This window comes from Erpetoichthys calabaricus, chromosome 3, assembly GCF_900747795.2.
Source record: "Erpetoichthys calabaricus chromosome 3, fErpCal1.3, whole genome shotgun sequence".
Taxonomy (NCBI): Eukaryota; Metazoa; Chordata; class Cladistia; order Polypteriformes; family Polypteridae; genus Erpetoichthys; species Erpetoichthys calabaricus.
The window spans coordinates 181003153-181018849 of record NC_041396.2 but is presented as its reverse complement, the minus strand read 5'-3'; the positions used below and the strand labels follow the sequence as shown (position 1 = coordinate 181018849).

The window sequence follows — 15697 nt, the reverse complement described above, 5'->3', positions numbered from 1 at the left end:
CAGCACATTGCATACCGCAGTGGCCCATTGCTGTGCCTGAAATTTCGAGACAAAAAAGATGTTCACATGCTAACAACTCAGCACAATGAGTCTGTGCAGGAGGCTCCCCGCAGAAGAGGACGCCCATCACCTACTGATGTCCGTTACAAGCCTCAATGCATCATTGAGTATAACAGCAACATGGGTGCTGTTGACAAGCAGGACCAAATATTGGAACCCTATTCGGCTGCAAGAAAAACTATGAAGTGGTACAAAAAGTTATCAGTTCATCTGCTCCAAATGGCAATGTTAAATGCTCACATTTTGTACCAGAAAAATGGAGGCACAAAAACATTTCTGCAGTTTGAACATGACGTCATTGCAGCCTTCATTTTCTCTGGTGAGGAACAACATGCAGATAGAGTAGAGGCAGTGGTGAGGCTCACAGAACGTCACTTTCCAGACAAACTTGAACCAACACCAACTTGGACCAAGCCACAGGCACGCTGTCGTGTCTGTTCAAAGAAGGGTCAGCGTAGAGACGTCAAGACCTTCTGCTCGAAGTGTCCCAGCAATCCAGGACTTTGTGCAGTTCCCTGCTTTGGCCTGTGGCACAGCAAACTCAAATACTGGGAATGAAACTATGATTGACTGAACTACTTTTGACTTTTGAATTACTTTTGACTGTTCCGTTTTGTTGTAGACAATAAATCCAGAAGCCTGAGAAAAGGTACATTTTGTGTTTTATTATGTGTTTGCCCATTTCTAGAACTTGCACAACATTTAGTGGTCAATACTGCTTGAATAAATGTAAAAAATGTAAAAAAAAAATGTAAAAAAGTAAAAAAATGAAAATTGTTCAGATTTCGCCTGGCGTGGGGAATATTTAGGGAGTTGGCGGTTAAAGGGTTAAACTGAGGGAAAATGAATCAATAATTATTTGTTAAGGATCTCTTTGTATAGCACGTTTTCAGTTCACCCTCCGGTTGTAATATGACCAAGCTGTGTGCTGAGCTTACTGTTGAGCATGAAATCTAAACGTGGTTTGTGCCCTTCTGAATGAAAACAGTTTGCATTTACCCTTTTAATAAAAGGCGAGCTTTTAAGCCTGAGAAATCACCCCGTAAATGCACATGTTTAATTGCACGTGTTAATATGTATGCTTACACAGTATTAAAAGACACTCAACAATTAACGTCATTTACCTTCGTTCCCGCGTTTGACTCGTGCTGTAAATCTCTTCCTTGTTTTCAGTTCACGTGATTACGTAGGAGGTGTGATGACGCGATACGTGACTCCGCCTCCTCCATTAGAGTATATGGACAAAAAACAGGTTCCAGTTATGACCATTACGTGTAGAATTTCGAAAAGAAACCTGCCTAACTTTTGTAAGTAAGCTGTAAGGAATGAGCCTGCCAAATTTCAGCCTTCTACCTACACGGGAAGTTGGAGAATTAGTGATGAGTCAGTCAGTCAGTCAGTGAGGGCTTTGCCTTTTATTAGTATAGATATATGTATATATATATATATATATATGTGTATGTATATATATGTATGTATACAGTAATCCCTCCTCCATCGCGGGGGTTGCGTTCCAGAGCCACCCGCGAAATAAGAAAATCCGCGAAGTAGAAACCATATGTTTATATGGTTATTTTTATATTGTCATGCTTGGGTCACAGATTTGCGCAGAAACACAGGAGGTTGTAGAGAGACAGGAACGTTATTCAAACACTGCAAACAAACATTTGTCTCTTTTTCAAAAGTTTAAACTGTGCTCCATGACAAGACAGAGATGACAGTTCTGTCTCACAATTAAAAGAATGCAAACATATCTTCCTTTTCAAAGGAGTGCGCGTCAGGAGAGAGAGAGAGAGAGCGAGAGAGAGAACAAAGCAAGCAGTCAAAAATCAATAGGGCTGTTTGCTTGTAAGTATGCGAAGCACCGCGGCACAAAGCTGTTGAAGGCGGCAGCTCACACCCCCTCCGTCAGGAGCAGGGAGAGAGAGAGAGAGAGAGAGCCAGAGAAAAACAAAACAGTCAAAAATCAATACGTGCCCTTCGAGCTTTTAAGTATGCGAAGCACCGTGCAGCATGTCTCTTCAGGAAGCAGCTGCACAAAAGATAGCAACGTGAAGATAATCTTTCAGCATTTTTAGACGAGCGTCCGTATTGTCTAGGTGTGCGAACAGCCCCCCTGCTCAATCCCCCTACGTCAGGATCAGGGAAAGTCAGCGCAAGAGAAAGAGAAAAGTAAGTTGGGTAGCTTCTCAGCCATCTGCCAATAGCGTCCCTTGTATGAAATCAACTGGGCAAACCAACTGAGGAAGCATGTACCAGAAATTAAAAGACCCATTGTCCGCAGAAACCCGCGAAGCAGAGAAAAATCTGCGATATATATTTAAATATGCTTACATATAAAATCTGCGATGGAGTGAAGCCGCGAAAGGCGAAGCGCGATATAGCGAGGGATTACTGTATGTGATATCATCTACTGTTAAATTCTGCTCCGTACTTCTAAAATGTTTATTTTTTTTTTTTTTACTTCTAAAATTTTTTTTATTTTATACTGTATTGAGTATTTGTTCTGTTCTGTGTATTGTATTGTATTGACCCCCTTCTTTTGACACCCACTGCACGCCCAACCTACCTGGAAAGGGGTCTCTCTTTGAACTGCCTTTCCCAAGGTTTCTTCCATTTTTTCCCAACAAGGTTTTTATTTGGGAGTTTTTCCTTGTCTTCTTAGAGAGTCAAGGCTGGGGGGCTGTTAAGAGGCAGGGCCTGTTAAAGCCCATTGCGGCACTTCCTGTGTGATTTTGGGCTATACAAAAATAAACTGTATTGTATTGTGTATATATAATACACACACACACACACACACACACACACACACACACACACACCCCCCAGGTCCTCCCTGCGTGGAGTTTGCATGTTCTCCCTGTGTCTGCGTGGGTTTCCTCCGGGCACTCCGGTTTCCTCCCACAGTCCAAAGACATGCAGGTTAGGTGGACTGGCGATTCTAACTTGGTCCTAGTGTGAGCTTAGTGTGTGGGTGTGTTTGTGTGTGTCCTGTGGTGGGTTGGCACCCTGCCTTGGATTGGTTTCTGCCTTGTGTCCTGTGTTGGCTGGGACTGGCTCCAGCAGATCCCCGTGACCCTGTGTTCGGATTCAGTGGGTTGGAAAATGGAGGGATGGATGGATATATTATATATATATATATAAATAAAAGTATAACTTGATTTGAGGTTAATAGCATTAGAAACAAGCTCTTCTGCATGAAAATGTTACCTGTGTAACTTCTTGTATTCTTTGGCACCTATGCCCCTTTGATATTTTAACACTTATGTTTTTTACATATACTGTACATGCAATTTGTACACATAGTAACAGATACGTACTTTGAAGATACTGCAGAAGACTTCCATTTTTCATCAGTTCAGTAATAATATAAATTGGCTCCTCCTTTGTGCAAACAGCATAGAGTTGGATAAGCCTGGGATGGCGCAGCATTTTCATTATTTGTGCTTCTCTCAGGAAATCATTTGGGTCCATACTGCCTAATGCAAAAAGAGAAATGATTTAACCAACAAAAGCAACAGAAATGAAATAGAAACACTGTATTTTTATGGGATGAGGCACACTGAATCCATGCTATTAACTAGTAATGTATGATATAAATGATCAAGCAGTGCAATTGAAAGTAAAACTTTAAGGACCTTTGAATTTCAACTCAATGTTATTAGAGCAATTCCTATTTTCCAAAATAAGAAAAGAAAAAATGTCTCTCATAGTGTGCTTAGAACAGACACCAAACTCAGTCTTCATTCCTAAAAACACAATATATTTACAGACTAGTCCACCTAAAAAATATATAAAAAGCCAAATGTTGGTGGTCCTCCTGCTAAATATTACTAACATTTAAATTTTCCAGGGCGGCACGGTGGCGCAGTGGGTAGTGCTGCTGCCTCGCAGTTGGGAGACCTGGGGACCTGGGTTCGCTTCCCGGGTCCTCCCTGCGTGGAGTTTGCATGTTCTCCCCGTGTCTGCGTGGGTTTCCTCCCGGCGCTCCGGTTTCCTCCCACAGTCCAAAGACATGCAGGTTAGGTGGATTGGCGATTCAAAATTGGCCCTAGTGTGTGCTTGGTGTGTGGGTGTGTTTGTGTGTGTGTCCTGCGGTGGGTTGGCACCCTGCCCAGGATTGGTTCCTGCCTTGTGCCCTGTGTTGGCTGGGATTGGCTCCGGCAGACCCCCGTGACCCTGTGTTTGGATTCAGCGGGTTGGAAAATGGATGGATGGATAAATTTTCCATATGAACGTCATGTCCTGTTTGAGCCTGCATTATTGAATGCATTTATTTTTATTTTTGTGCTTATTCTTTATCATCCTTGTCTGGTAACTGCTTTGATTTTTTTTAAAGCAAATCTTTAAAGCCTACAAATAAAAACTACCGAGAAACTAGGTTAAGAAAGGCACTATTCATGAAAATCATTTAAAGACGGTACTGGCCTAGTGGCTAAATCACTGTACTTCAGGTTAAACAATACGAGACCTCTCAGCCCAACCAAATCACTTGAGATAACAGCTTCAATTGTAACATAATATAATGTAAACAAATGTACCATAGATGAGAATGTGTAAAGGGTCTAGTGATGGTGTTGACTATGGGGTCCACAGCGGTCTTAAATGGAGAATTAAAAACTAGCTAAAATTTGATAGAGAGCAATTACATCTATCAAGATATGTTACATTGTTGCTAAATTTGGAAAATAACGTGTCATCCACTTCATGCACACTGTCAGGGCAGTCATTTTTTCTTTTCATTCTACTGCCATATAAATTAAATGAAGAATGTATTTTAATTGACAAGGAAATGTACTTAGTTTCTTCTCGTAAACAGCCACTGACTTAAAAGAAGTATGCAGAAAATCTCTTTGCCAAATTAACAGTTATTAAAATGCTTATTTAGAATGTGACATTTTCTGTCACACTGCGTTCATTTTCATAACTGCAAGCAAATCAGAAATAATGTACAGAATGCCATGCATCAAAGAAATATTTACAGTATGGTAGAAAAGATTGCTCAATTGTTATGAACAATGGCATTTTGAAAATCTAAGTCCAAAATAGTTCAGTCTCTTAAGGAAATTTAGAGATCATACAGCACAGCAGTTTGGGCTAACTTAACAAGTCAACTGATAAGAATCAAAAAATAAATGACAGACTTAAACTGTTTCACTCATTAAGCATGCATGGCTTATTAGGTTTATGAAACCTCATTCAATTGTATCATCTTCTAAATGACAAGGCTTAGAAGAGAGAAAATCTCTGGCTTCATGCTGATTTACATCCTATAGTTAATCAGACAGCTATAAGTGCCCTGCTGTGCCCTGCCAGTTACTCTGTGTACTGACATTGTTCAAAGTTGCTCATTTCAATTTGAACCCTGAAAATAAGTAAACAGTTTACTCTATTTATAGTGAAAATTTCAATTGCAACATCTCAGTTTACTTTCAGGTCCATTAACTCAAAAGAGGAACCCTGATGGGAAGACAGCAGTTTGGTTTTATGAAAACTGCATGGCAATTACCATGCTGTGGCAGGCAATTACATAGCTTTAAAAGGAGTTCAGGTATTACTTTATTTAAATAGTCATTTTATTTTTTTATCTTTGTTGGGAGGTGAGGCTGACATTCACACATTAAAATTCTTCAAAGGATGTTTAAATGCAAGCAAACACAAAATGAAGGAATGAAGTGTTTAGAAATGTGTTAATGAAATGCCAGATGTTCTGAAAAATTCTTCCACTTTTGTTCAGGGATCAGCTGATCTTAATAGGCTACAGTGTCTACAAATGTGTAATCAGTATATATAATCATGGGAATTTTGGTAAATGTGTCACTGATCACATGATGTGAATCAGGGGTCATTTGACTAACATTATACTTAAGAAAATACACTATTACTGAAAAATATTTGGAAAATGACTGTACTGTAGAGGGTGCTCCTGCTGCCCACACCCAATACAGACAGACACAGGACACAATTTCAGCACATGCTTTTATTTTTTTTTTTTTCCTTTTTCCTTATGGGAATTGCCTTCACCCATTTCCCACCTTTATAGCACAGTTCCAAAGCCCCAACACAAAGGTCACAGCACTTTTTTTTTCTTTCCTCTCTACTACCCAGAGTAGTGGCAGCTGGCTCCTTTTATAGGTCACACGGAAGTGCCCCAGGTACTCAATTACCTTCTTCTGGCAGCACTTCCGGCTGTGACGATGGCCACAGACTACTTCGCTTACCTAATCTCATCTTCACATTTTATTCCAGAATGCATTCTGGTGCAGCAAACTACAGTTTATACTAACAATCTCCAATTGAAAATCTTCATGCCTTATTAGTGTATTTTCATTCTTTGCCTTTTTCTGTATTGGCAGGCTATCCTAGTAGCAACAATGCTGCCTGCCAACTCATTTAGCCTACCGAACACCATTACCAATGTCTAATCCAAATAAAAGCTATTTACTCTTCTGTTTTATAAACCTGCTTATTAAGTAGCCTGTCCCAGTAGCACTGGGTACATTCCAGGAATAAAAAAAAAACATTATTCTAGTCTGTGAATTAAAGGAGGGTAGCAATCATTTACTGTATTGTTGGCAGGGGCCACTATTACTAGAATAGTGGACTATACAAAGTGCTGAATTAAATATTGTAAATCAATGTGGAACTTCTATAAAAATCCTAGAAGGGCATATTGTCAGAAGGCAGCACATAGCCCTAAAACAATATGGTTGGCCTGCTTTCTTGGGTACACCATATTATTTCTATGGTGCTTACATTCTGAAAGTGAAGAACCACCTGAAGTGCAAGAGGGAATTCCTTCCCACTGCCCTAGGGCGTTAATATACTTTACGGAAGCCCAGAAGTAGATCTAGCCAGAATCTCTCTGTGCCTGAAGATGTGGGAGTTTTGATTAAGGGTTCAAGGTGAAAAGGGATTTTTTTTTTTGCTGTCACACAAAATGGCAAATAGGATTAATAACTGTACAGTGATCCCTCGCTATATCGCGCTTCGTCTTTCGTGGCTTCACTCCATCGCGGATTTTAAATGTAAGCATATGTGAATATATATCGCGGATTTTTCACTACTTCGCGGATGTCTGCGGTCTACACTACGTGTGCTTCCTCAGTTGATTTGCCCATTTGAATTCAAACAAGGGACGCATTTGAATTCAAACAAGGGACGCTATTGGCGGATGGCTGAGAAGCTACCCAATCAAAGCACGCGGTTAAGTTCCTGTGTGCTGCTGATTGGCTCAGCAACGGAGTGCTACAGTAACCAGGAAGTATAATCTCACTCATTCAGAATTAATGCACATTACTGCTAATGCTTCGGGATTGCAGAAAAGGTAAAAGTTTTGGATATGTTGAAGGAAGGGAACAGCTACACCGCTGCAGGACAACATTACAGCATCAATGAGTCCACGATTCTTTTTATTTAAAAAGGAGGAAAAGCATATAAGATCTACGGCCGCAGTGTCCTTTAATCAGGGCGCAAAACGAGTTGCAAGTGGACGTGATAAGGCAGTAATATGGATGGAATCTGCTTTAGGGATTTGGATTGAAGAGTGATGGAAGAAGAACAACGGCGGTGCTAAACAGTCGCCTGAAGAGGCTCCTTTAGAAGAGCTGTAACGCTATCCTTTGTTGTGCAGTAAAATTAAACTCATCGTTATCGGACAAGTCGTCGTGTCATTGTTGGTGAGTAACCATAATTAATTATTTACGTACAGTACTTATTATATGTACATAGTTTAGTGTCGCTGTACACACATTTTACTGTATACAATTTTTCTTGTATTGTACGTATTTATTGCTGGTGGCCTGTCTGTTGTAATGGCTGTAACGTACTGATATCGGAGACGCTCGATATCTTTAAAATAATATTTAGGTTTTACTGTATGTAAACTGTGTTTACATACATAATTTCAACGAATCTTACCTAATATCTAAGAGAATACAAAGGGTTTATGCTGTATAACTGTGCGTGACATGTTTATAATAGTGTGGGAGAGTTTATAAGGCCTTAAAATATATAAAAATAACCATAAAAACATACGGTTTCTACTTCGCGGATTTTCTTATTTCGCGGGTGGCTCTGGAACGCAACCCCCGCGATGGAGGAGGGATTACTGTATATAGAAACTATTTTCAGAACGGTTGTGGAGTTGTTGAAAAAAATTTGCAAACCAAATTCCAGAAAGCTTAAAAAGTTTGAAATTAGTATATGCTGAGCTTCTAACAATACGTTTTATAGGAGACGCTACTATGCTATGTGGCAGGTGGCCGGGTGTGGTCATCAGCCGCCTGCCTATTTAACACTAGAATTACCAGAGCCTACGAAAAAACTCGCTTCTTAAAACCGTTCTCACCTCTCCGCCAGCGTCTTTTGTCATCTAAATGTACTGATAAAGACAAGCTGCCAGCAGCCGGCTATTCCATCCCCCAACGACTTAGAACGTAAACGAACTTTTCCCAGCTCATGCCTTGATTGATTATCTGGGAGTGAAGTGGAGTTTTAGAGTGGAAATAATAGACTGTTATTTGGAACACACGCATTTCATATGTGTTGCATTTCTACAGTAATCTGTGTAAACACATTGTTAAAACAGAAACGTTTTTTATATTCTAGTAGCAAATGACAAAATGTAGACATAAACTATATAATGTATGAAGCCTGAAGTCCAAATATCAAAGAAACACTTTCACAAAAGGTACAAAAGAAAGCCACCGCCAAAAAAAAAGCCGCCTTAGTGTGTGACATTGACACTCATTAGCTATCGTTGTTTTCGTGGCGCAACGATATCAGTCGCTGACTGGGAATCAGAAGGTCATGAGTTCGATCCAGCACAACTCCCTTTTGAGAAGTGTTCTTATTTTCACTATTTTAGAATAAAAAGATACATTTGATTTCAGTCTGTAACAGCCGGTGTAATTTATGATATTTGTAAAGGTTAGCTTTGTTTATTTTTTTTTTAAATTCACTTTTCATTGTCTCAGTCGCGTTCAGGATCCTTCCCTACCACCCCCCCCTCCACCATCTGACACTGCTGTTTTCACATAAAGACGCGCTATAGCTCTGCAGTGTATCACGATACATACGACCACATGTATTTTTTCCCACAATCTTGCCAGTCCCCACGTGTTGCTGTATGTTGTTTCTTTTGTACTCCAGGACATGCAGAGGAAAGCATAGTAAAGAGCAGTAACTTCAGCGCTATATGCAATAATCACACACTCCCCATCTGACACTGCTGTTTTCACATAAAGACGCGCTAAAGCTCTGCAGTGTACTTGTGACTGCATTGTCGTACCAATGCTTGCGAACTGAAGTGTCTGCATGCACTTTTCGTGGCATTATACGTGTATTTTTTTAGCATGCCCATGTAGCTCAAACACAGGAACATATATTGATGTAAAAGTATAACAAAACAAGTGCACTTTTATCCATCCATCCATTTTCCAACCCGCTGAATCCGAACACAGGGTCAGGGGGTCTGCTGGAGCCAATCCCAGCCAACACAGGGCACAAGGCAGGAAACAATCCTGGGCAGGGTGCCAACCCACCACAGGACACACACAAACACACCCACACACCAAGCACACACTAGGGCCAATTTAGAATCGCCAATCCACCTAACCTGCATGTTTTTGGACTGTGGGAGGAAACCCACGCAGACACGGGGAGAACATGCAAACTCCACGCAGGGAGGACCCGGGAAGCGAACCCGGGTCCCCAGGTCTCCCAACTGCGAGGCAGCAGCGCTACCCACTCCGCCACAGTGCCGCCGTGCACTTTTATTCAAGACTATAACCGAAGAAAAAAGAAAGCAAGTTACAGTAAGCGGTTGATATGACAGCTTGCGTGGTGGAATGCTAAGAACTGCTGATTTCCATTCCGTGCTATATAACTGTTAACATTTGAATCTGATGATTGCATATAGCACTGTCTTATTCAGTGTGCGCAAGAACATGCAGGTGGCCAGTTGCTGTGTGCTACAACGCACATTTTAAAAAAAGAAAGACAAATATATGTGACGTTTTGAAGAAATCATTTTATGACGCGAATAGTACCAATCAGAAAACATCGTCGAAGTAATGCAATATTATTTGAAAACGAACAGCGTCAGATCTGGTGTGAAGTTATACTGGCGCTGTTTGAGTCATATCAGAAGCTGAATAAGCTGAAAAAGCTCCTGTTCTGACTCTAAGAAAAAAAGCATGAATTAATCAACAGAAATGATTGACCGTGATTGACATTTTAAACTTAATGATTTACAGTGCATACCAATTTATAAATTTAATGTCCGTTTGAGGAAAAAAAAAAAAAAACACTTTCTTCAAACCTGAGAATCGAACTCACGTCTCTGTAGCATGACAGGGCTGCTGTGCCCCAAGTCAGCAAACCGTAGCGTTAAGCCACGGAAGCTGTTGTATCATCCTTGAATTTTTTGTGAAAGTGTTTATTTGATGTTTGGACTTCAGGCTTCACAGATTCTATAGTTTATGCCTACATTTTGTAACATTTATTACTAAAATATGAAAAAGTTTCTGTTTTAGCAATGTGTTTACACAGATTACTGTAGAAACGGAACACGCATGAAATGCATGTATTCCAGATAGCGATCTATTATTTCCATTCTAAAACTCCAGCAGTTCAGTCACTCCCAGATAATCAAACAAGGCATGAGCTGGGAAAAGTTAGTGAACGTTCTGCGACGGTAGGGGATGGAATAGCCAGCTGCTTGCTACTCCTCTTAATCGGCACATTTAGAAGACAAAAGAGAGGTGAGAACGGTTTTAAGGTGGGCCGGATCTACAAGTTTTTTCGTAGACTCTGGTAATTCTAGTGTTAAGGAGCCGCCTCCCTTCAATCAAGGCTGGAGTCGGGTGAGGAGAAGGATGAGGTCGGAGAGGAGGCGGCAAGGAGAGAGAAAGGGAGATGGCTATTTGAGAAACCTGGACTTTGGGGGGGGACTGTTGGAGTTTGTGTGGCGGTGCACTTATAGACTTATTGTACATATTAGTGTAAATAAACGTGTAGTGATGGCTTTGATTGTGTCTGCCTGTCTGTGTCCGGGTCGCCCAATCCACAGTGGCGTAGTCGGCAGGATGCTCCACCTGGGACAAGGTGGGGACCTGCATTTCAGAAAATGTCTGTGGATGGCCCGGCACAGCAGGGGAGCTCACCCACATGCCGCAGGGGCGGCGTGCACCCAATCCCGCAGGGACAGTTTATTGCCCGGACCGTTAGCGGTCCGCCGATGGACTTTGTGTTTCAGGGGCGGCTCGATAACGCGCCGGCAGCAAGGAGAGCTACCGGGAAGGAGAAGCTGCACTTACAACAGCTGCAGCAGCCGCGGAGCTGGCCAGAGTCTCGTCCCCGTGTGCAGAAGTGGGACGAGATGGCCGCTGACCGCAAGTCCCTCCTTGTGACAGGCACGGTGTTGGATAACGTGTCCTGTGTGCCCGCCAGCGATTGGATGGAGGTGGCACCAGGGAATGTCCATCCCGTGCCAGTCAGAAGCCCAAATGGGCCGGAGGAAAGGGCCCATAGGAAGCAGTCGGCGAGTGGCGCTGATCGACAGGTAAGCACACCGTCGACTGACTTTCTCTTCTTGGCAGCGATCCTGCAGCAGCTGGAGAACTGCCTTCTGCTGGTCGGATTGCCGCCACCCGAGCGATGTGCCCTCCGGGCAGAGACGCGAGGATCAGAAGGGACGGCGGGCGCGCCAGCACAAGCGCTGCTGGCGAGAGAGGAACAGTGCGGCGCTGGAACTTCTGACCGAGGGAGCACAGCGGGGACGGAGAGTAGGACCGCCCCCGTAAAGCTACAGACGCCGGCGGGGCAGGGTCTGTCCTTTTCCTATAGGCAGACCCGAACCGCCGCGGCATCCCAAAGTAAGAGGAGGAGTTGGAGAAAGAAAGCTGGCTCCTCCGATATGGGAGGACGTGTTGCTGGGTGCACACGTCCCACGAAAGGCCGCCCTCTGCTGAGGCAGAGGGAAAACCTGCAGCTTGGGAGGAGAAGAGCGAGCGTGCTCCCGTTGGCGGTTCCATGGCGGGGATCACGGAGGACTCGGATGGTGAGTCCAAGTAAAAGAGTATCGGGGTGCCGGTCGGAGCGGAGAGCGCTGGCCCACAGACAGAGGACGGGCGCTGAGTGGCCGCGTCAGGGCAACGTCTCCGCCCCGTTTCTCTTTTTTTATAGGACCGGGCCCTAGGCTGGGACGTGTCGGCTTGCCGCCGAGGAAAACCTGCCCTCGCGGGATGGGCCGCTGGCCCCTGGGGGTCTCAGCTTGCGGGGGAGTAGTGTGGCAGGTGGGCGGGTGTGGTCATCAGCCGCCTGCCTATTTAAGGAGCCGCCTCCCTTCAATCAAGGCTGGAGTCGGGTTAGGAGAAGGACGAGGTCGGAGAGGAGGCGGCAAGGAGAGGCCTGGAGAGAGAAAGAGAGACGGCTATTTGAGAAGCCTGGACTTTGGGGGGGACTGTTGGGGTTTGTGTGGCGGTACACTTAGACTTATTGTACATATTAGTGTAAATAAACATGTGGTGATGGCTTTAATCGTGTCTGCCTGTCTGTGTCCGGGTCTCCCAATCCACAGCTGCAATAATTAATTGGTGATTATTAATTTGTAGTATTGTAAATTATGACATTTGCACTCATCTCATATATTATACAAAGAATTAGAGTACTAGCAAATTAAGATGTGCATTTGAAGCATGCACTTGGATTGAATTCCTGAAAGAGATTTTGAACAATTTGTGAAACACCCCGTGTTAAACAGGATATCAGGTAATGCTTCAGTGTTGGCTGAACACTAAAATGTTACTCTTTTGTATATACGAAATTAGAATGAAACAGTATGTAGATAAAAGTCACAGGACCTTGAACGTCTGACAAGCACCATAAAGAACCGTCACTTTTTAAAATGCAGATGTACCTGGACTATGTGTGTGATATGCTAATCCCTTTGAAGCCTTTTCTTGCAAACCCAGTAATAAGTAATTTATAACATCATAACATGATTGTAAAACTTATTTTTCCGGACCCCCAACATTTTAGTTTATTTTTATTAGGCTTCTGCAGGGATGATTCCACTTAATTTAGGGGAATTCTTGAGACAGGGTAGCACCTATCCCCACAGTGGATGTGTCCACTCCTACAATAAATTGCAATGCAAATTGCATTGTATCAGGATGTCTGGAGACTGTGGCAGTACTCAAAAGTAATTTCAACATCTCAAATACCAAATGTGCTTCTGCAGACAATAAAAACGAATGAGGAGATAATTATGCTGAAATTCATTACAAATTGTTTGTAATAATTATCAGATCCCCTAAACTGCTTAACTTGCTTCACACTTTCAGGTTGTTTCCCGTTTGATCCATAGCTAGTCTGATGCAGAAAATCCATTCTTCTGCTGCGTAAGTAATAACTACATAAACATAGTGGATAACATTACTTGATTAAGAAGAGATGAGGGGGATGTGGTCGACATTTAACATCTTATTAAAGAAAGAAACATCCTCTAACAGGACAATTCAGAAATCAGGCAGGAGAAAAAGTCGTTCATTGTATCTTTTAATTACTCCTCAGCAAAATGCCTTGGATGGATCATTCTTCAAAAGCAGTCTGTTATAGCATGGTCAGAATGGTCAGAGAAACAAAGGATAGAGGTTCATTTTATAAACTATTGAATTTACATACAGTGTCAATCAATGCATACATTTTACTCTGGTTGGTTCGTTGGTTTACACACAAATGATTTATGTAAAATAAAAGTCTATTATATTATATTCTGGTTCTTCTTATACCTTTTGAGATGAGCCACCACCCTTGAAATTTCTGTGCATATAACAACTGTCCATTCGAGTTTATAGGACATCCTCCCCCAAACTATGCGACTCTTCAATTCCACCCGGGGGGGTAAACGTTAACATTATATAAAGTTATTGTCTGTTTTTACCTGCTTTAATATCAATCTTTAATTGAATATTGTTTTTTGTATCAGTAAGGTGCTGCTGGAGTATGTGAATTTCCCCTTGGGATTAATAAAGTATCTATCTATCTGATTTCTTAGTCATCTCTTAGTTATCCTTCAGTACATTTGTATATTACATCAGCCTTTCTTCTGCTACATTCTTTATTTACTTGACCATCTCAGTAGTTTTCCTAAACCAATTCTTATTTTTCAGTGTACATTTTGTTGTTCACTTGACCTTTATTTGGTTTCCCACATTTATTAACCGTTTATGCTATTTCTTTAAGATGAATGCTATGTTACCCTAAAATTATTCTTCCACAGGGATAGGATTGTTCTTCCTTTTTCAACTTCCACCATCAGAGCCAAGGATCAAATGGTGGAAGTTGAAAAAGGAAGACTGCAAGGTTGAGTTTAGGGAGAAGGTTAGACAGGCACTGGGTGGTAGTGAAGAATTACCAGACAGTTGGGAAACTACAGCAGATGTAGTAAGGGTAACAGCAAGAAGGTGCTTGGCGTGACATTTGGACAGAGGAAGGAGGAAAAGGAAACCTGGTGGTGGAATGAGGAAGTACAGGAGAGTATACAGAGGAAGAGGATGGCAAAGAAGAAGTGGGATAGTCCGAGAGATGCAGAAAGTAGACAAGAGTACAAGGAGATAAGGTGCAAGGTGAAGAGAGAGGTGGTGAAGGCTAAAGAAAAGGCGTAGTTGTATGAGAGGTTGGACACTAAGGATCCTGATGAGGGTGCGAAAGCATGACCATATCACCCCAATCCTGAAAACCCTTCACTGGCTCCCTGTCCCACTCAGAATAGAGTACAAGGTCGTTCTCCTCACCCATCAGTGCATTTATGGACATGCCCCCCCTTTACTTACAGGAACTCCTTACCCCTCATACCTCCTCACGCACCCTCCGCTCTGTACACACTAACACTCTCCAAGTCCCTAGAACCAAGCTTCACAGTATGGGTGATAGGGCTTTTTCATCTGTGGCGCCGAGACTGTGGAACGCCCTCCCTGACTACCTGAGAGCCCCACAGTCGACTGATGTTTTTAAATGGAATCTAAAAACCTCATCTTTTCAGAAAGACATTTTGTTAAAGTATAAATAGATTTTCTTGTTTTATTATTTTATTTTTACTCTGTAGCACTTTGAGATTGCTAAAATATAAAGCACATTATGAATAAAATTTATAAAATAAATATATAAAATACTAAGGAGGGAGAAAAGGACCTGTACCGATTGGCTAGACAGAGGGACCGAGCTGGGAAAGATGTGCAGCAGGTTAGGGTGATAAAGGATAAATACGGAAATGTACTCACAAGCGAGAAGAGTGTGTTGAGCAGATGGAAAGAGTACTTTGAGAGGCTGATGAATGAAGAGAACAAGAGAGAAGAGGTTGGATGATGTGGAGAGAGTAAATCAGGAAATGGGTTAGCAAGGAGGAAGTAAGGACAGCTATGAAGAGGATGAAGAATGGAAAAGCTGTTGGTCCAGATGACATACCTGTGGAAGCATGGAGGTGTTTTGGAGAGATGGCAGTGGAGTTTTTAAGCAGATTTTTTAATGGAATCTTGGATAGTGAGAGGATGCCTGAGGAGTGGAGAAGAAGTGTACTGGTGCTGATATTTAAGAATAAGGGGGATGTGCAGGACTGTAGTAACTACAGGGG

The 15697-nt window shown here is 42.3% G+C and overlaps 1 protein-coding gene across 1 annotated transcript in view; it reads right to left on the bottom strand.

The window, feature by feature from the left end:
- frk (fyn-related Src family tyrosine kinase) overlaps positions 1-15697 on the bottom strand; it is a 136226-nt gene that overhangs the window by 26470 nt on the left and 94059 nt on the right. Inside the window, exon 5 of the mRNA XM_051925567.1 lies at positions 3381-3539. Coding sequence (XP_051781527.1) covers positions 3381-3539 — 159 coding nt within the window. The remainder of the gene's footprint in view (positions 1-3380; positions 3540-15697) is intronic.